A 19,498-nucleotide genomic window follows, 5' to 3' on the forward strand; every position below is an offset into this window, starting at 1 on the left:
TGCCTGCAGATGAGTTGACAGTGCCCCGATACCGCACAGAGAAGCCCTCCAAGTCGCCTCCGCCACCCCCTCCCCGCCGGAGCTTCCCCTCCTCCCACGGCCTGACCACCACACGCACAGGAGAGGTGGTGGTCACCAGCAAGAAAGACTCAGCCTTCATCAAGGTACCATTGCCCCCATGGGCAGGGGGCCAGGAGTTGACCTCTGACCACCCTCTGGGGTAGAAGAGAGGCTTTTCTCTCCGTGGAAGTGGAAGGAAAGAGGGGGTTGGCCAGTGGTGACTCTGTACTTGCAGCTTGGGATCCCGGGTATGTGTGTTTGCCCAAATCCACCCTAGGCCCGCCCCGCCCTCTACCTGTTGGGGGACATCCTGGCAGGGGACAGAGGACATGGCAGATGAGAAGCTGGAGTAGGTGGATGGTGCTCTAGAACTGATGGGGCCCACGAGGTGAGCTGGTGCTGCAGTGGGGCAGAACATGGTCCTGACAGGGGTGCGGGGACTTGCAGAAGGCCGAGTCCGAGGAGCTGGAGGTGCAGAAGCCCCAGGTGAAGCTGCGCCGGGCCGTGTCCGAGGTGGTCCGCCCAGCCTCCACACCACCCATCATGGCCTCTGCCATCAAGGACGAGGACGATGAGGACCGCATCATCGCAGAGCTAGAGGTGGGTCAGGGGCCTGTCTGGGCCCCAAGGCCTCAGCCAGGCTGACCCTAGGCCAGGTGGCAGGACTGGGCAGGTGGCTGGACTCTCAGGCTCCTTGCTGAGCACTGGCCCGTGCAGGACTCCATCCTTCGTGCCTCCATTTCTTCCCCACTGGGGAGGGATCTAAAGTCCTTCCTTGCAGGTTTGAGTTTTTTTATTGTAGTCTCTGAGACCGTCCAAGTGGCCTGAGACCCCCTGTACCCTGAAGCCCTATACTTCAATAATCTGAGATCGCCAAGTGCTGAGACCCCCATCCCCAAGTCTCAGGGACAGCTGTGCTTGAGACCCCCACACTTGAGTATTCTGAGGACAGTGCTCTGAGACCCTCATGCCATGTGCCTTAGGACTCTCCCAGTGCTGGGAGTCGCCATACTCAAGTTTGCTCAGCAGCCAGCCCACACCCCAGCTCCAGTCCCAGTGCCTGGAGACCCTGGACAACCCGGGCCTCTCAGGAGAAATGAAATGGAGGGCAGAGTGGGCAGTGGCCATGGTAAGGGGTGAAGCTGGGGGCCTAATGCCATCCCAGGCCACTGTCCCCATGCCACCCGGACTGGCACCCCCTTCCTCTCTGGTACCGCCTCCAAACCTGCCCCCACCTTCTGCTCCCCAGGTGTTTGAGAGAAGCTCAGTGTCTTCCCTCCCCCCCACGCCCCGCCGCCAGCCGATCCCCACCTTGCTGTCCCCTCAGGACCTGGGGCCCCTCGGGGGCTCAGCCCCGGGCCCCACACGGAAGGTAACAGGGGCTGCCCCCCACCTCTCACGGCTCTCTCTCTGCCTGTGCCTCCACAGCTTCCTCTCCTCACCTCTCACGCTAACCTGCTAAACCTCCAGTCACGGTCCCAGTCCTGCCACTGCCACAGCTTCACATACGTGGATCACCCCTCCCCCACTCTGAGGACAGGCATGTGCCCCTCCCCTCCCTCTGCCTCCGAGGTGGGATTTCCCCGGAGACTCCAGCAGCCTGGGTATAGCCCTCAAGATACCTGTGAGTCTGCATTTTCTTACAGACTTGATTCCGAGTCTGGCTCATGGTGGCTTGGGTATTTTGTTCCAGTTTGCAGCCTGAGTTCAGGTCTGGCCCGGAGCCTGAGCATTGTCTTGCGCCAAGATTGGAGTTTAGATCTTCCTCACAAGATGACTTTGGGTCCAACTCAAAATCTGACTTTGTCCTGAGCCCTTGCCTTGTCCCCACCCCCAACCCCTTGCTCTGCTGCCTGTGACAGGTGAGGGGCTCTGTTTTTCCCATTGGAACCTATGCCTTGCCCTGGGGGCCAGGACCCCCCGGGGAAGCCTCATTGACGGCCTCCCCTGGTCAGGGAGCTTGGAATGGATGAAAACCCGTGCCCTTCCTCAGCTGCCGGTTCTGTCTTTCAATATTGGGAAATTCTTCCTTCCTTCTAATTTCAGTCCTTGCTGCTGTCCTGCTGCACTTATTTCCTCTTTATTCTTTCTTGGGAATTTGGGGGTGGACCTGCTGTCTGTACCCCTGGATACTGTGCTTGGGGAGGAGGATGGGGGAGGGTCAGGTTGGGGCAGGAGGGCCTCTGCTCGGGGGAGGGCAGCTTCCCATGCATACCGTCTCACCTTCCTTGCCTCGTTCTCAGTGGCCCACAGTGGGCTCCATGCTGGCCACCACCTGATTTCTGACCTGGCTTGAGGCCTGGTGATGCTGTGCTTTCCGGGCAGGGGGGAGCAGACGGGCATCAGACAGGTGGCCAGTGTTGTCTGCTGGGGAGGGGAGGGGAACGGAGCAGTCCGAGGAGCTGTTCGGGGATGAGCAGTGTGGAAGGGGCGCCTCCTGGGCTGGCTGTACCCTCGGCACCTTGGCCCCCCCTACCCCTACCCCTTTTAGCTCTGGGAGCTAATCCTGAGGGGGCCCAGTGGGCAAGGCCCCTCCCTAGCCTTTTGGGCCTGGCTGACCCTCTGCATCCTGAGGTGCCATCGGGCAGTGGAGCTGGGAGAGCACGGGGTCACCCTCTCTGCCTTCCCAGTCTGCACCCCCACTTCCAGGTAAGCAGGTTGCAGGGCTGGGTGGGTTGCCTCGGGAGGGCGTGATTGGGATCCCTGCTGTCCCCCATGCATCTCCCCGGGGCTCCTTTTAGTGGAAAGAGCACTGGACTTGGAGTCAGACTGTCTGGGTTCAAATCCTGGCTTTGTCGCTAACTAGCTCTGGGTAAGCAACCTGGGCGAGTCACATAATCTCCCTCGCCCTCGGATTCTTCATCTGCGAAATGGACAATGAGAGTAGTAGTCATTTCATGGGTTACAGTGAGCATTAAGGATGAAGACGTATATAAAGCACCTGGCAGCAGGCTGTCCTCAGCATTAGACCAGAATTCACCCAAGTTGGGGGGTGGTAGTTGAGTGCCTCTCTCTGCTCCCCCACCGGATCCGGGGCCAGGGCCAGGGATGCTCGCACAGAAGCAGAAGCCCAGAGGGAGCCTTGCCGTGTGCGTGCAGCAGAGGAACCCAGCCAAGGCCAGCCTGTCCCCTTCTGACTGAAGCCCTTGGGGAGGGCACACAAAGTAGCGGGGGGCAGAGAGGACAGGAGTCTCTGGCTTGAGACGAGGATGATGGCCCCAATCTCAGAGGCCGCAGGCTGATGCACACAGGGCTGAAGGACTCAGTCATGCAATTCAGCTGGACAAGCAGCTGAAATGTATGGAGTGCTCACAATGTGCCGACATGAATTCACTTAATTCCCCACCAACCCATTATTGTCCCATTGCACAAATAGGCAAGCTCATGGGAATAACCCTGAGACCTGTCCGCAGAGTTGAACGTGGGTGTTGAGAAATAAGCATGTATCTGTGCTTCTGTGAGTAACCTTAGTTAGGACCTGCCCCTGCCTCGGTTCTCCCCATCTGTGAAAGGAAGGGGCTGGGCTCACCTATCTCTAACCCCTCATCCCAGCTTGAAGTTTGGTTTGCAGGGATCACACTCTTCCACATCTTCCTTTTCCCCCAGGCTACCCCAGGTCCCAGGGCCTTCTGTATCCCACGGATCATCTTGACAGAGTGTGCCCCCAACCCTCTCTGTCTGCCAGAGGTCAGGCTTGAGGAACCATGTCCCAGGACAACCCCCAGCCCGAGACCCCGGACCTTGGCTGGCAGCAGGAGGGGCCGGGATGGCCCGCAGGCCCCGCTGGGAGTAGAAGCTGAGGCTCCTTGGCCCAGGAGCAGTTCGATGCTGGCGAAGGAAGGGGCGTTTCTGAAGAGACTGGGCGCAGGACGCTGCAGCCCAGAGGATGGAGGAGCCAGTGTCCTCTGTCCTCAGGGATCAGCCCCGGATGGAGGTCAGGAGCCCTCTACTGCTGAGACCCACCCAGAGGAGACCTCTGAGGACTCTGGACGTGAGACCCAAGCCTGCAGTGGGGTGCACAAGGGCCAGCCTGCCACCGGCCCAGGCTGCGCAGCGTGGCTCGCCACCACTCAGCGGATGGACAGCCTGGAGGAAACACTCCAGGAGCTGGAGGCCACCCTGAGCGAGATGGGCACAGCCCCGGCTGTGGGGCCTCCTGGCAGCCCCCTAGCACCGCCCCCCAGCCCACAGGTGGCTGCTCCTCCTTGTCCTTCCTGCTGCCTTCACGCTGCAGTCTCTCAGAGCTGGAGGGAGTCGGGGGCTGCGGGAGCACCATGCCAGTCCCCTCCTCCCCTGGCCTTCTCTCAGCCCCTTCCACCCTCCTGGGGGCCTGGTGCCTGGCAGGGTTTGCAGGCAGAGCCCCGGGAGGCTGGGAAGCCAGCCTACCCAGGGGTCAGCCCTCCCAGCCTTGGCAAGAGCTGGGCCTCTCCCCTCTGCTCTGTATCTGTAAACCAGCAAATAAAGTTCTCTCCCCTTTTCCGTCCCCTGCTCCCCTCCCTCTCCTGTCTCTGACTCTGTCTGTCTCTGTCATTTCTCCACTTGCGCCTCTGGATCCACAGAGCCCCTCTGGGCAGGCCTGGTACCTGGGGTGGTTCAAGGGGACCAGTTTTGCCCCTCTCTAGATTTCGCCTCTATCCTCCCATTAGGAGGACGTGGCCCAGGGCTGCCAATCCTGTTCTGTCTGTCATTATAGAGGGACGCCCTAAAACTCAGGCCCAGGATGGTGCTCCTTGCCAGGAGTGGGGGTGGTGCTGTGGACCCTCCCTTGAGAAGTGGCTTTCCCAGGGGGGCTCCAGCTGCTCTGGAGCTACTCAAGGAACCCACTAGAGTTCTCACTCAGGAGCTTCTGGGAACCTGGCCGGGGGCCCCTGCCCCTCTCCTGCAGGGAGGCCTTAAACCTGGGCTCAGAGAGTGGGCCTGAGTCCTTGACTGCAACGTGGAGCCAGAGAGGGGTCTCCAGGTCTCAAAGGCCCCCACCGACAAAGTCCCAGCCCGAGACCCCAGCCAGCGCCTAGGGTTCCTGTGTGATTCCACCTCCACATGGGACCTTCCAACCTCAATCCTGTTCCTCTTCCCACAGAGTGGTGGTGGCAGCGTGCCACCCATGAAGGTGGTGACTCCGGGGGCCTCTCGGCTGAAGGCAGCCCAGGGCCAGGCAGGAAGCCCCGACAAGAGCAAGCATGGCAAGCAGAGGGCCGAGTACATGAGGATCCAGGCCCAGCAGCAGGTGAGGGCAGGGACAGGGGGCCCCATCCAGCTCTCCCCAGGGCTGCACACAGGGCTTCTGCTATGTGCTGGGCATCCCTGCCACTCCTCCCGTGACCACCTTCCTCTGCCGCTGTCCAGAGAGACCCTCCCTTCCTGGACTGCCCCACCCATCCCTTGAGCCATCTCCTCCCTCCTCCCAGTCCTGGGGCTTCGGATCTGGTTTAGAGCATGTGTTCTCGGCCAGGCCCCTCTCCTCTGCGGGGGGCAGAGAAGGCCCTCTCTGCAGCCGTACTCCTAGGGAAGGGGCAGCGAGCAGATTCAGACTCCTCCAGCCCCAAAGCCTGGGTCCCTTCTAAGGCCCAGCCTACACTGGGGGTTGGAGGGGGGATTTACACCCTTCATCTTTTGGCTGCTCTGCTCCTCTCTTCTGCTTCCTTCTGCCTGGTCTAAAGTCACCACCTGCTCTTTGGGGCTTCCACTCTCTTCTCAGCCTCTCTCTTAGCTCTTAGGCCTTCTCCCAGCTTCAGGAGAATCCAGTTTTGCATCTGCTTTCCACCCTTGTGCTTGGGTTTCAATGGCTTCACCACTGATCTTTGTAACGTTGGGGTGTGGGGAGAGGGCGAGGGAGAGGGACTTTGGCCCAGGTTGGGTAGGGGTGGGGTAGGATTTGCAGGGTCGCTGCAACCCCTTAGACTGAATTAGAGGGCTCCGGGGCAGTGGATAGAGTAGCTAAACCTCACCAGTGGGTGTTTAGTGCTCTGTGGCCTGCCCATGTGGCCTGGTCAGAGGGTGCAGGCTGATCCCCAGGCCTGGATGTTGAGAGAGACCATTAGTGCACTTGTTTGGTTCAGTAAATATTTCTGAGCAGCTCCTGTGTGCCAAGCACATTCTGGGTGCAGGGATGGAAGCTGTGATATGTCCAGATGCTCTGACTTAAAGAAGGTTCTAGGCTCAGACAGGAAGTTAGAGATGTCCCACCTCCTTTACAGATGAGGGACAGCTCAGAGAAGGAAAGGGACTTCTCAAAGGTGCACAGAAAGGTGGGATCACCCAGGACTGGGACCCGGGTATCCCAAAGCCCTTCCCAGCACATGGCACTGGGATTTCCCTGGGTGCACAAGGCTCTGCCTGCCTACTGGCTCCCCGGAGAATCTGTTGAAGACTGGCCAGCCAGCCCTGCCCCCCCACCTCTCCTCACTAGCTCCCCACTTTCTCGTGGTCCCCAGACTCACCCTGAAGTCCCACTCCCAGCTCTTTTCCTGCCATCCCATGGATGATTTCCCCTCATCCTGTCCAGGCAGGCCCAGAAGAACAGCTGACATTTATGGGGTGTTCCCTTGTGCCAGGCACATACATTATCTCGTTTTGCACTCACCACTCTGAGGTGGGTTCTTATAATCCCTATTTGATAGGTGGGGAAACTGAGGCATTACCCAGGGTCACACAGCTGGCAAGTGGGGGAGCCAAATACAGACACAGACTGTCACCCATCCCCCGTGCACACATGTGCTCCCGCCTCTTCAGTAGGCCCCTTCCTCAGCTGTAACCACACTCCACCATCTCCCGTCCTAATCCCTCCCCAGAGCCCAGCTCTTCCTGCCCCTGCCTCGGCCTCACGCCTCTGCACTGGCCGCCACTTGTCCCTCAGCCCACTTCTGCCTTCCCTCCACCCCACCACTGGGCCTGGCTAGGTCTCCAGGGGCCTCCACACCCTCCCGCACCCCACCCCCGGGGAGCTGTGTAGACCCTCCGTTCCTTGGTGTCCTCTCCTCCCCCGTCCACCCTCGCCCAACCCTCCCGGCTCTTTCTGGGCACTTCTCTGCCCGCCTCTTCACCTCTCTGTGGCCAGGCTCCTCCGCCTCTTTTCCCCTTAAACCATGCTCTCCTCTCCTTGAGCACCAGGCACCACCCAGTCTCTGTTCTCACCCAGGTCTCTGTTCTGAGCTCGAGTCACCCACTCACGCCCCCAATGCCCCCTGTTACCCTGGGCCTCCTCAGCTCCTCCCTCTCCCTCTCTCCCGACAGGCACACAGCCCCCCGCCCCCGCCACCTGCTGGCCCAGCAGTGCCCCCCACTTTCACTATTCCAGTAGCCTCTCTTTTTTTTTTTTATGCTTCTCTCAATTTTTCTGTGTTTAAAATGGTTTTTTTTTTTATTTTTATTTTATTTTTATTTTATTTTTTAAATTTTATTTTGTCGATATACATTGTGGCTGATTATTGCTCCCCATCACCAAAACCTCCCTCCCTTCTCCCTCCCCCCCTCCCCCCCAACAATGTCCTTTCTGTTTGTTTGTCGTATCAACTTCAAGTAATTGTGGTTGTTATTATCTTCTTCCCCCGCCCCAGTTTTGTGTGTGTGTGTGTGTGTGTGTGTGTGTGTGTGTGTGAATTTATATATTAATTTTTAGCTTCCACCAATAAGTGAGAACATGTGGTATTTCTCTTTCTGTGCCTGACTTGTTTCACTTAATATAATTCTCTCAAGGTCCATCCATGTTGTTGCAAATGGCAGTATTTCATTCGTTTTTATAGCTGAGTAGTATTCCATTGTGTAGATGTACCACATTTTCCATATCCACTCATCTGATGATGGACATTTGGGCTGGTTCCAACTCTTGGCTATTGTAAAGAGTGCTGCGATGAACATTGGGGAACGGGTATAACTTCGACTTGATGATTTCCATTCCTCTGGGTATATTCCCAACAGTGGGATAGCTGGGTCATATGGTAGATCTATCTGCAATTGTTTGAGGAACCTCCACACCATTTTCCATAGAGGCTGCACCATTTTGCAGTCCCACCAACAATGTATGAGAGTTCCTTTTTCTCCGCAACCTCACCAGCATTTATCGTTCAGAGTCTTTTGGATTTTAGCCATCCTAACTGGGGTTAGATGGTATCTCAGTGTGGTTTTGATTTGCATTTCCCGGATGCTGAGTGATGTTGAGCATTTTTTCATATGTCTGTTGGCCATTTGTATATCTTCCTTAGAGAAATGCCTACTTAGCCTTTTGCCCATTTTTTAATTGGGTTGTTTGTTTTCTTCTTGTAAAGTTGTTTGAGTTCCTTATATATTCTTGATATTAATCCTTTGTCAGATGTATATTTTGCAAATATTTTCTCCCACTCTGTTGGTTGTCTTTTACCTCTGTTAATTGTTTCTTTTGCTGTGCAGAAGCTTTTTAGTTTGATATAATCCCATTTGTTTATTTTTCCTTTGGTTGCCCGTGCTTTTGGGATAGTATTCATGAAGTCTGTGCCCAGTCCTATTTCCTGAAGTGTTTCTCCTATGTTTTCTTTAAGAAGTTTTATTGTTTCAGGGTGTATATTTAAATCCTTAATCCATTTTGAGTTGATTTTAGTATACGGTGAGAGCTATGGATCTAGTTTCATTCTCCTGCATATGGATATCCAGTTCTCCCAGCACCATTTGCTGAAGAGGCAGTCCCTTCCCCAGTGAATAGGCTTGGTGCCTTTGTCAAAGATCAGATGGCAGTAAGTGTGTGGGGTGATTTCTGGATTCTCTATTCTATTCCATTGGTCAGTGTGTCTGTTTTTATGCCAGTACCATACTGTTTTCGTTATTATAGCTTTGTAATATAGCTTAAAGTCAGGTAGTGTTATGCCTCCAGCTTTATTTTTTTTGCTCAGCATTGCTTTGGCTATGTGTGGTCTTTTATTGTTCCATATAAATGACTGGATAGTTTTTTCCATTTTCTGAGAAAAATGTCTTTGGAATTTTGATGGGGATTGCATTGAATTTGTATATCACTTTGGATAGTATGGACATCTTTACTATGTTGATTCTTCCTATCCAAGAATGGGATATCTTTCCATCTTCTTGTATCCTCTCTAATTTCTCTCAGCAGTGGTTTGTAGTTCTCATTATAGAGATTTTTCACCTCCTTGGTTAACTCAATTCCTAAGTATTTTATTTTTTTGGTGGCTATTGTAAATGGGCAGGCTTTCTTGATTTCTCGTTCTGCATGTTCACTATTGGAGAAAAGAAATGCTACCAGTAGCTTCTCTTTAAAAGAATGTCTTCTTTCTGGTAAAGTAGTACATGTTTCTTGTGAGAATTTTTTGAAGTAAAATATAAAGAAGCAGGAGGGCTGGCCGGTTAGCCTGGTCGGTTAGAGCGCTGCCTTCTAAGACTAAGGTCAATGGTTCGGATCCCCGTACCGGACGGCTGCTTAAAAAAAAAAAAAAACCAGGGGGAAAACCCATCTATGCCTCACTACCAAAACGCATGCTTTTCTAAGGTCTCCCTATGACCTCTGTCACCTCAAACCTATTTTCTAAGACCTGTGGGGTGGGGAAGGAACTTTATAAAGTTTGGTTATATCATGTGCACACACACCCTGCCCGCCCATCCCCAGCTTAAAACCTGTACCCTCTGGCCCTGCCGGATGATAAAACCTAAATCCCCTCACATGCTGCCCAGGGCTCTAGGGCTCTTCGTGTTCAGCCTCGGTTCACCCTGCCGCAGTTCTCCCATTATCCCCCACCCTACCCCCTTGGTGCGCTCCAGCCCCCTGGATCACCTGGGCTGGGACACCGCTCCACACCAGCTCAGTCCGTGGCCTTGGTCAAACTTCTCCGTCTTCTCCAGGTTCTCTCCTCATCTGTACAATGGGGACAAAAGTACCCAGCAGAGTTCTGGGATCACATAACATCGGTGTAGGAAAGAGCTTTGAAAACCACCAAGTTCTCTGCAAAGGGAAGACCCACCATCCTCCTCATTTGGATTGTACATTTGCCAGAAACCAGGGCGGTAACAGAGGCCGCTCCCTGTCAAGTGATTCTACCACGGGGAGCTCAAAGCTGTTTTTGACAATACTGAGCAGGATGGGAATAGAAGTGCTGGGACCAGAGTCACAGAAATCGGCAGGGAAGAAAGTTCCGAGATGGGGGTGCATTGCCGCAGTGCCTGATACTATAGAGAAGTCGGAGGAGAGGACTGAGAAAAAGCCCTTGGAGTGTTGTGCTCAGGATCCAGGGGTGGCATGGGAGCCAGACTCCCAGGAGTGCAAGGATCCAGGGTGTGGTGTGAAGCTATGGACACCCCATCTTCTCCCGGGCTAAGAAATCTGTTGAGCACCGACCATATCTCCTTAGATGGTGCAAATGAGGAGACTAATAAAGAGACCACTCCAGAGGGTTGAGGGAACAAACAAGAGATGCTGAGGCACCCAGGAACTAGCAAGAGCAGGAAGCTGTGACCTCCCCAGGGGGAGAGCAAGGGGACATAGTGTCAGGGAGCCCCGTGAGAGCTGGAGCAGCAGGAGCTTTAGTCACAGAGGCACAGCTGCTGCCCATGGCATGGCTCCAAGGAGAGAGGGACTGGGGAAGGAACTTGCCCCCTCTCTGTCCTTCCACCCTGCCCTGACCCACATTGGCCGGACCCAACCAGATGCCAATCAGAAAAGGAACGGCAGGGGTCAGCCTCCCAGGGCACAGAGCAGGGCAGAAATTGGATCTGCAGGGGGGGCGGGGAGGCAAATGGAAAATAGCCAGCACACCTGTTAGGTACCAAGTTTCTGTATCTTATTTAATCCTCATAGCACTTTATATCTTAAAGTTTATCCGTTTGTCACCGCTGCAGCCTATGGCACCTAGAGCAGTGCTTGGCACGCATAAGCGGTCACTATTTGTTGGGTAGGTGAATGAATAAATGAATGAACGAGCTTGCCACTGATCAGGCCCAATCCAGATGGAAATAGTCAAAGCGAACTTGAAAGGTTAAAATAATAACCATTTATTGCATGCATACTGAGTGTCGGGTACAGGGCCTCAGGCTCTGTTTGCATCATCTCCTGTGAATCTGATACTGTAGGGACCATTATTACTGTTTGCAGGTGAGGATGTGAAGGCCCATAGAGATACCTGCTTAGGGCCACACGGTTAGAAAGTGGCAGAGCTGAGACTTAAACCCAGGTCTGCCTGATACAAATGCTGCTGTTTTAATGCTGGATTCTATTGCTTTGTTAGGGAGCATAACCTTGTGGGTGTCAGGCCTTGAAGAGATAGTGTTCGTGATGGGAATACTAGAAGACATTATTTAAAAATTTTTTTAAAAAAGGTTGAGTAGACAGTAGGGAGGAACCCTGGCACTCATGTGTATCAGTTAGAATGCTTTTAGTTGTGAGTAACAGAAACCCTATTCAAAATGGCTTAAACAATAAGGAAGGGTAGTATTTAACAAAATAAGAAATCTGGAAGTAGGGAGATTCCAGGCTTGGGCAATTCAACAGCTCAAGGAATCAGGACCCAGGTCCCTTCCATATTTGGTCCTATGGGCCTGTCATCCTGCCCCCCACCCCATGGCTGCCTTCATCCCAGGGGTCCTGGGCACATAGCTCTTTTTAGAAGCAGGGGAATCTTTTTAGAAGCAGGAGAATCTTTTCCAGAAGCCTCCAACAGACTTCCCCTCTCTTCTCATTGACCATTCCTAAATCAGCCTCTGGCAAGGAGAGAGAAATTGCTTGAATTGCCATAGATTTGTCATGACCCCTGTGCCCCCTCACCCCCAGGTTGTGGGAAAGCCCAACTTCTCCTGACAGCCCAATACCTGATCCAGGCAGGAGTTAGCAAGAAAGAAGGGCATGTGGGCTAGGGAGGGGTGGTGCTGGGAATGGCCCTGGAGGAGGCAGCCAACAGGGTCACCACATCAGGGTGATCCACCCCTGTATGGAAATCTATGGGTCGGAGTGTGGAGGGACAGGCAGTGTGCTCTTGGCACAGAGCAGGTGGTAGACTGTGATCTGCAAGCAGGCGCGAGGTGTGCAGCGCTCAGCCTCTGAGCCCAGCTCAGTGTTCCATGTCTCCCACAGCTGAAAGCTGAACATCTATGAGGTTTCTGCCTTGCCACAAAGGTGACAAAGTTCTGCTTCTGTGGACATAATTGGGACCAACAGGTGAGGACTTGCAGGTGGAATGGAAGTGACAGGAAGCTTCTGCAACAGCAGCTGTGTCACCTGAGAACTCTGAGCAGCACAGGATGGGGTCACTGGGCACAGCTGGAATGCTCTCTCAGCTTCAGGAAAGCTGATTTTTAGATGGTGCTGCAGCCAGTCTCCTGGGAGGGAAGATGGCCTGAAAGGACGTTACAAAACTAATGCTTACAGAGTTACCATAAGCGGCTGGGAGGGGTCCACATGAATGGGTGAACACTAGATGTCTAAAGGTCTTGCACTGGCTGTGAGAGGGAGAAGGGGTATATCACCAGGCTGAGAACATGACAGCTGAGTGAATACAGGAGTCAGGTGGTGGCATAGGCCGGAAGGCAAGTGATCCAAAGACCAAAGCTTGGAACAGACCGAGGCTCTTAAAAAATGCTAAAGGGAAGGAACAGAAAAAGCTTTTAACTAGAAAGATCGGTTCAGAACATGGTGAGATGTGAAGGGACACCAAGGAGAAAGCGGATGTGCTCCCTCCCACTCCCACCCCCCACCCCGCCATTTCTTTGGGAGAAAGAACTTTAAATGGGAAAGACAGGAGAGGGGCAGGACTGAGCCCATGGTAAGTGACAAAATGGTAAGAGACAAAATGGTAAGAGAGCTTTTGATTGCCCTTAAATGAGTTTGTCATTGGGCCCAGGTACTGGGGGCTCCGTGAGGGCAGGGGCCATGCCTGGCAAGTGGCACTCAGCAAAGGACTGTGTGAATCAAACCATCCTGTGGCTGCAGCCCTAGAACCCCCTTTGAGTAATGGACAAGCAGCCACAGTAAAGAGGAGAGGGGTTAGGAACCCAAATGGTGAACCCCTGCCTTGATTTTTGTAACGGGGCAGTGTAGACTGAAAATTCAGATGAGTCACTGAACAGACCACTTGTGCACCTGCGAAAGAGAAAATGGTGATCTCCAGCAGCATGGGTGGGTTCACTGTCAGGCTGAGGTCTCCTGTCTCTCTGCAGCTGCTGGAGGCAGGGCATGCTCTAGACGCTGGCTTTCCCCCTGCAAGGCATCTGACAGAGCCTACCCAGCAGCTGGAGCAGACTTGCCTAGACCTAACCTCAGGGAGGTCTCTGGTGATAAGCCACAGGACTGTTTTCACTCTTATCTGTTCCATCTTTTTTTGACACTAGTGGCTAAGCAAGGCCAGGAGGGATAGTAAATACAACTGCAGGCAGAAAACCTGGTCTGTGTAGCCCTAATATGGTGGGTCACAAAGGTAAGTGTGCAGGCAGAATTGCCTGGGCGCTGGCTTGAAATGCACATTCCTGAGCCCAAGTCAGAGACGGGTTCTGGAGAGCACCCAGGAAACTGAATTTGTGACAAGGCGATACTGTTGGCTCTTTTTTTTTTCTTTTTTCTTTAAAAGATGACCAGTAAGAGGATCTTAACCCTTGACTTGGTGTTATCAGCACCACGCTCTCCCAAGTGAGCTAACCAGCCATTCCTATATGGGATCCAAACCCGTGGCCTTGGTGTTATCAGCACCGCACTCTCCCAAGTGAGCCACGGGCCAGCCCTACAGTTGGCTCTTGAACCACACTTTGGAGGCCACAGCTCCAGAGGACGAGCCTCCAGGACCATTGTAGACACAGAGTCTGCTGGAGGTGGGGATGAGGGTGAGCAGCCCACTTTATCAGAGCTGACCAGTGAGAGCAGGACACGTCATGAGGGAGTGGCCTGCTGTGACCAATATGGGGCAACTCAGAGCTGGAGGGACACTGGCAGGGGGTGCTCAGAGCTTCCTCCACTGGGTGGCAGGCTGGGTGCAGGAAGTGCCTTCTTTCTTGGATTCCCAGCTGGGTGTTCTTTGGAGACGTGCTCCCCAGGGAGACAAGCTCACTCCTCTACTGGCACCAAAAGATCTGCTTAGGATGAGTCTCCTGCTGAGGCCAGAAGGGTCCCTGGCTGGGCCACTGGCCAGTTGGGACTAAGGGCTGCCCCACCCACCCACCCTGGCTGCTCCCCTCTGGCCTCCTGAGGGCGTGCACCCCATCACAGCTAATGGTTCCCTTCCTCCCCTCCGCCCGCCTCCCCCAGTGCCCGTCTCCCCGTCTCCCTGTCTGCCTGCCCAAGGCCCTTTAGTCCAACCCTGCGCCCCTCCCCAACCTCGGTTCTGCCCCTGTCGTGAGCTCCCTCAGGGGACTGCTGTCCAGATGTCCCTCCGGTTTCTTCTTTTTGCAGTTAATTTTCTCTGGGATTTGTGGAGGTTTTCCATTTTTTCGAAACTTCAGCTGGGAGCCAGTGTGAAGGCTCTCCCTTCCTCTCTGACCCCTGACCCCTGTTTTTGTTCCAGGCCACTAAACCATCTAAAGAGATGAGCGGGTCCAATGAAACCTCGAGCCCAGTCTCAGAAAAACCCTCGGCTTCCAGAACCTCTATCCCTGTATTGACTTCCTTTGGGGCGAGGAATTCTTCCATCTCCTTCTAGAACCTTCACACCTCCACCCCCGCCTGTCCCCCTCCCTCCTTCCTACCATTTCTCTCCTGTTCTTCTTCCCGTCCTCTCCACCCCTCCACATTCTCCAGACCCTCTGAAGGGTTTGCCATGGGGGTGAACTTCCTCGGCTCTCTACACTCATCCCCTTTTGGTGTTTTTGGTTTTTTAAATGATCCACTTTTAATTATCTTTTTTTAAACAGTAAAACCGTAAAACTAAAAACCAAACACACCACCTCCCCTTGATGTCCTGCTCCCATGTGGCCTCTCACCGGCCCACGTGCTGTCATCGTCTCTCCCTTTTCTCGTTCACCACTCTTCCTCCCAAGTCCATCCTGGGCTTCCTGCACCCTACCCCCTTCCCGCCTTCCCCCTCACTTCCCAAGAGTACTCCAAACAAACTTTGAGCCACGGAGTCTTGGAGCGGCGGGAGACCCCTCTCCCCTCCCTCGGTACCTTCCTGGAGGAATACGTGGACATTGGACCAACCCCAATATCAGGCTGGAAAATGGGACACAGGGAGACTTTGCCCTGGAGACGCCCCACTCCCTGTTGGACCTCGGTCAAGACTGTGAAGTCTGCTGCTACCTGCTCTCCCTCTTACGCCCCGGTGGGCCTGGTGTCAAGATGGATGGGCTGGAGATGGAGGCCGGAGTTTGAAAGGCCTTGGGTCGGGTGTGAGGCTGAGGAATCGTGTCCCTGGGGAGGAGCTGGCTGACCGGGACTCTGCCCTGTGGTGAGGAGTTGCCTGGCCTGTGTTGAGCAGAGGAAGGAAGGCCTGTGGCCCGTCAGCTGTGGAGGGCGGGCTGTGCAGACAGCCTGACACTGAGGACACTGCCTTGGGAGAGGGTGGCCCCAGGGAGGGGTATTTGGTACTTTTAGTTTCCTAATTTAGCACTTTAAATGATATTAACTTATTTAATAGGGGTGGGGTGAGTAAGAATGAGGGGCCTAGAAAATTAGGTTCTGAGGCCTGGAGGGTGGGAAGGGTCTGGTTGTGAAGAAATGGGGAGAAGGGGAGAGAGGGGGGTGATGGGAGGCAGTGGGGACAGGTCTGACCCCACAGGCGGGAGTGACTTGACCTTGAGCCATCCTTTTTTGCCATTTGAGGGTTTTCTGGGAAGAGGTGAGATGTGACTTTTCAATGGGGATCTGGTGACCCTGGTGGGATGTTTGAGGGTCCCCAAGGCCTGACCGGCCAGCCAGTGTCCCCATCCTGTGGACATCCTGCCTTGCAGAGGCTGTTGGCAGTGGGCACTGGCTTTTGGCTGGGTCCTGGAGAGGGTGAGGGAGACACCAATTTGGGTTCTCAGTCTTGGCCCCCCAGAGGGCACAGTGGGGGCCAGGAGGGAGAGGAGGAGGGGGATGGAGTGGGGGATCCTGGGGAGCAGGATTCCGATTTGGAGCACAGAGTAGAGTAAGCACAGGGGAGGGGGAGCTGGGATTAGTCCCCCATAGTAAGCACAGAAAGAAGGAGCTATCGAAGGAGGCAGAACCCCCAAGACCCTGGGGCCTGGCCGGGGAGAGCCGGAGGGAGCTGTTGAGGGTTTGGGGAGGGAGGGGAAACTGGGTTGTGTTTATTTCTTTTCTGTTTTGTTTTTGTTGGTTCATCCTTGTTTTTTAGCTTTGGATCATTTTTGTACCAAGGCAAGCAAGCCTTTTTGAAAAATAACAAAGAGGAAAAAAAAATCCCTCCTGGAAAAAAAAGAAACCCTGGAAAATAGGAAAAAAAAAAAAGGACCTCATAAATGATGCAATTACTTTTAATTGCAGGCAACTCTTTACATTTAAGTGAAGTGTCTTAACATTTTATATTGTTTTAAAAATATATTTACATATTATATATATATAATATACGTAATATAAATATATATAAATATTTAAAAAAGAAAAAAAAAAAGAAAGCCACGGCACTCTCTCCCTGGCCACTGTCTTGGCAGGGGAGGGGGGCTGGGGACGGGCACACGGCCTGGCTTCTGTGGTCCAGTGAAATGGATTGGTTTGATTTGGCTGTACAGAGACCCCCTGACTTGGGAGGGGAGGGGGGAGTGGTGCCCCCTCCTCCCTCCACTCCATTACTCTTCGCTTGCTACTCTTCACTTGCCGCCACCTCCCACCCTCAGCCCTGTGACCTGAATGTGTGCCCCAACATCATTGTCCTGAGTTGAATGTCCACTGCAGGGAGGAGAGAGCTGGGGGAAGGAGTTCAGCCATGAAGTGGTAGATGGAGGGAGCCATGTGCCCCTCTCCACCTGCTCACATAGAATCCAATGGGATTTGCATCTTTTACTTTGGTTCCTGCACATTTATGGGCTGGGAGGCATTCGCGTGGAATTGTGTACACCCTGTGTGTGTGTGTGTGTGTGTGTGCGCGTGTGCATGCTGGCACAAGCCTACTTACTCGTGGGCAGATGCATGGGAGGTGTGCACAGGCATGGCCTATCACATGTGTGGGAGGAGGCATATGCATGTAGGTGCATGTAACCTGCTTGGGCATCGGCACATGCCTACCTGAATGTTAGTATGAGAGGAGCTTTGCATGTGAGAACACGTGTAATGTGTGAAGACATGCCTAGCTGCGAGAGACTCGTCTGTGTGGGGGCCACGTATGTGTGGACAGAGGCGTGTACATGCAGGTGCATGTGAGCTGTGTCTGTGGGTGTGTGTGCACATGTGTGTGCTGCTGGAGACCCAGTGGTGTGGGGGTGCATGTGTGTGTTTACTCCATCATCCATGCACCACTGCTCCGGCTCCCTTCCAAGCTCCCATCCCCCTGGCTCTCTCAAAGCCCGCAGCACGTCAATACCCCCCCAGCTGCATGCACCTCGCTGCTCTGTCCATCAGTATGTGCTTGACCAAGAGAAAACTAAAACATCTGGGGGGACCCCTGTACCTGGCGCCCCCAGACCCCGCCCACTGTGCTGTGTTACTCGCGTGGGGGGGTTCTCTCCCTCCCCTTCCACAATATGCTGTTTCCCCAGGAGCCTCTGATCCGAGGCTCTGAGCAGGGTCCCTGATGGGGTTCCCCAGGGTGACCCCAGGCTCCACACTCCACCCCGTCCACCCTGTAGGGCCTGTGTTGGTGTAGCAGTGATGGCTTCTGTGGATATTCTGTGACCTCTGTCAGTGTAACTTGACAATTTCTAAATGGAAAAGGGTTGCTGTGTTTTCTCTGTCTTTCTCTTTTTTAATGTCCTTTTTTCTTCTCCCCATCCCCTGCTCTCTTTCCTTTTCGGCTTTTCTAGCCGAGTGTTTGGGGCTTTAATAAAACATGTTTTTTTTTCTCCTCTCCTGGATCTCCTTCCTCCCCTTGGCTGCTGTCTCGTTATTTCTCATCTTTACCCCAGAGTGCCTGGAAAGTGCTGGGGTGGATGGGGCAGAGGGCAGGGAATCCCTGACAGCCAACTGCCCCCACAGTTGAGCAGGCAGGGCATGAAGCAGGAGGGGTAGCTTAGGCTGGGGCTGCTCCAAAGGGCCCATGAGGACCAACACCATCCAGGACGCTGAAGAGGAACACCAAATCTATGCCGCCAGCTCTCGGCGTGGCACTCCGAGATGTCCTGTTTAATTCTCACGACCATCAGTGAGGTAGCTATGGGCACTGCCTGCACCTGCGAGTGACAAAGCCAGGGCTCAGAGATGTTGGGCATCTTGCCCAAAGTCATACAACTAGGATGTTGTAGACTCGGGATCTGAATCCAGCTCTGCCTGACCCCAAAGTCAATGCTTTCCCCGCAAAACCAAGTAGGGTCTGATGATTTCCAGCAATCCCCTGGGTTGGGTCTCAGCCTCCTGCCCTTTGGGTGGGATGACGCTTTATGGTGTCCATCCATCCTTTCTAGAGCAGCAGCTGTTAAGCTTTTAAAACTGTAAGAAATATATTTTACATGTCAACACTTTAGATATGTGCTCGTGCATAAACACGCACCCATAATGAAATGAAATGGCACCTACTACATACAATGCGCCACTGAGTGGGCCAGATGTCTTGATTGGGTCTTCTAGGATTTCCTGGAATTCTGAAGGCTGTGCCACTGTTCCAGCATGTTCTCAGGGTCCTTAGGGCTGCCCTTCCAGGTGGTCTGCTTGGCTAAGGTCTAGAGTGTTATTGGATCTCTTCTACCCCCCCCCACACACACACACCATCACTCTATCCCATAAGGTGAGGACAGTATCCTGGAGCCACAATCTTCCAGCCATCACTGGAGCCCTAACTGCACTTTTGTCTCCTAATGGCCTCTTTGGAGACAAAGGCTGGGAATCTGCTCACTGCAGGGAATGCTCACTCCATGAGTCATACCCCTGCCAGGGCCCCCAGCAGCCCTTCAGATTGGCAGACAGCCAGACCTCATCCTACCATAGACTATCCCATATGTCCTTTTTAGAGTATCAGCAGATCTTGCCTTCTCTCTCCCATCCTATTCCCAGGAAACTGGGAGAGTAGCCAAAAACCCCTCACCTCCCAGAATCACCCCATTCACTGACAGTTTGAGATCAAGTAACAAATGTAACCATCAGCTGCACGCCAGGAATTACACTGGGCACTTCATTCATCCTTCAGGTACCCACCAAGTGTCCACTCCTTGCTGGGTTCTGCTCATCTACTCCCCAGGACTGTGGCTCAACAGTGAGCCACATGCCCACACTCGTGGCCATGAGCACACTCGTGGCAGGCAGTAAGCAGTGGCACAAGGAAACAGGCCTGCGGTAGTTGTGGCAGTGAGTGATGTGGACCACCCAGAGAAGATGGCCAGACCATGAGGTCACATCAGAGTGGAGACCTTAAGAATGAGGCTTTGTGGGAGCTGGCTGTTGAGCGTCCCAAGCAGGGGGCTC

The 19,498-nt window shown here is 53.8% G+C and overlaps 1 protein-coding gene across 1 annotated transcript in view; it reads left to right on the top strand.

Moving 5' to 3' along the window:
* SRCIN1 (SRC kinase signaling inhibitor 1) overlaps nt 1–14,654 on the top strand; it is a 66,628-nt gene extending 51,974 nt beyond the window's left edge. Inside the window, 4 exon segments of the mRNA XM_063112981.1 lie at nt 10–164; nt 508–660; nt 5,141–5,287; nt 14,520–14,654. Coding sequence (XP_062969051.1) covers nt 10–164; nt 508–660; nt 5,141–5,287; nt 14,520–14,654 — 590 coding nt within the window.
* The last annotated feature ends 4,844 nt before the right edge of the window (nt 14,655–19,498 follow it).

This window comes from Cynocephalus volans, chromosome 10, assembly GCF_027409185.1.
Source record: "Cynocephalus volans isolate mCynVol1 chromosome 10, mCynVol1.pri, whole genome shotgun sequence".
In the NCBI taxonomy this organism is placed as follows: Eukaryota; Metazoa; Chordata; class Mammalia; order Dermoptera; family Cynocephalidae; genus Cynocephalus; species Cynocephalus volans.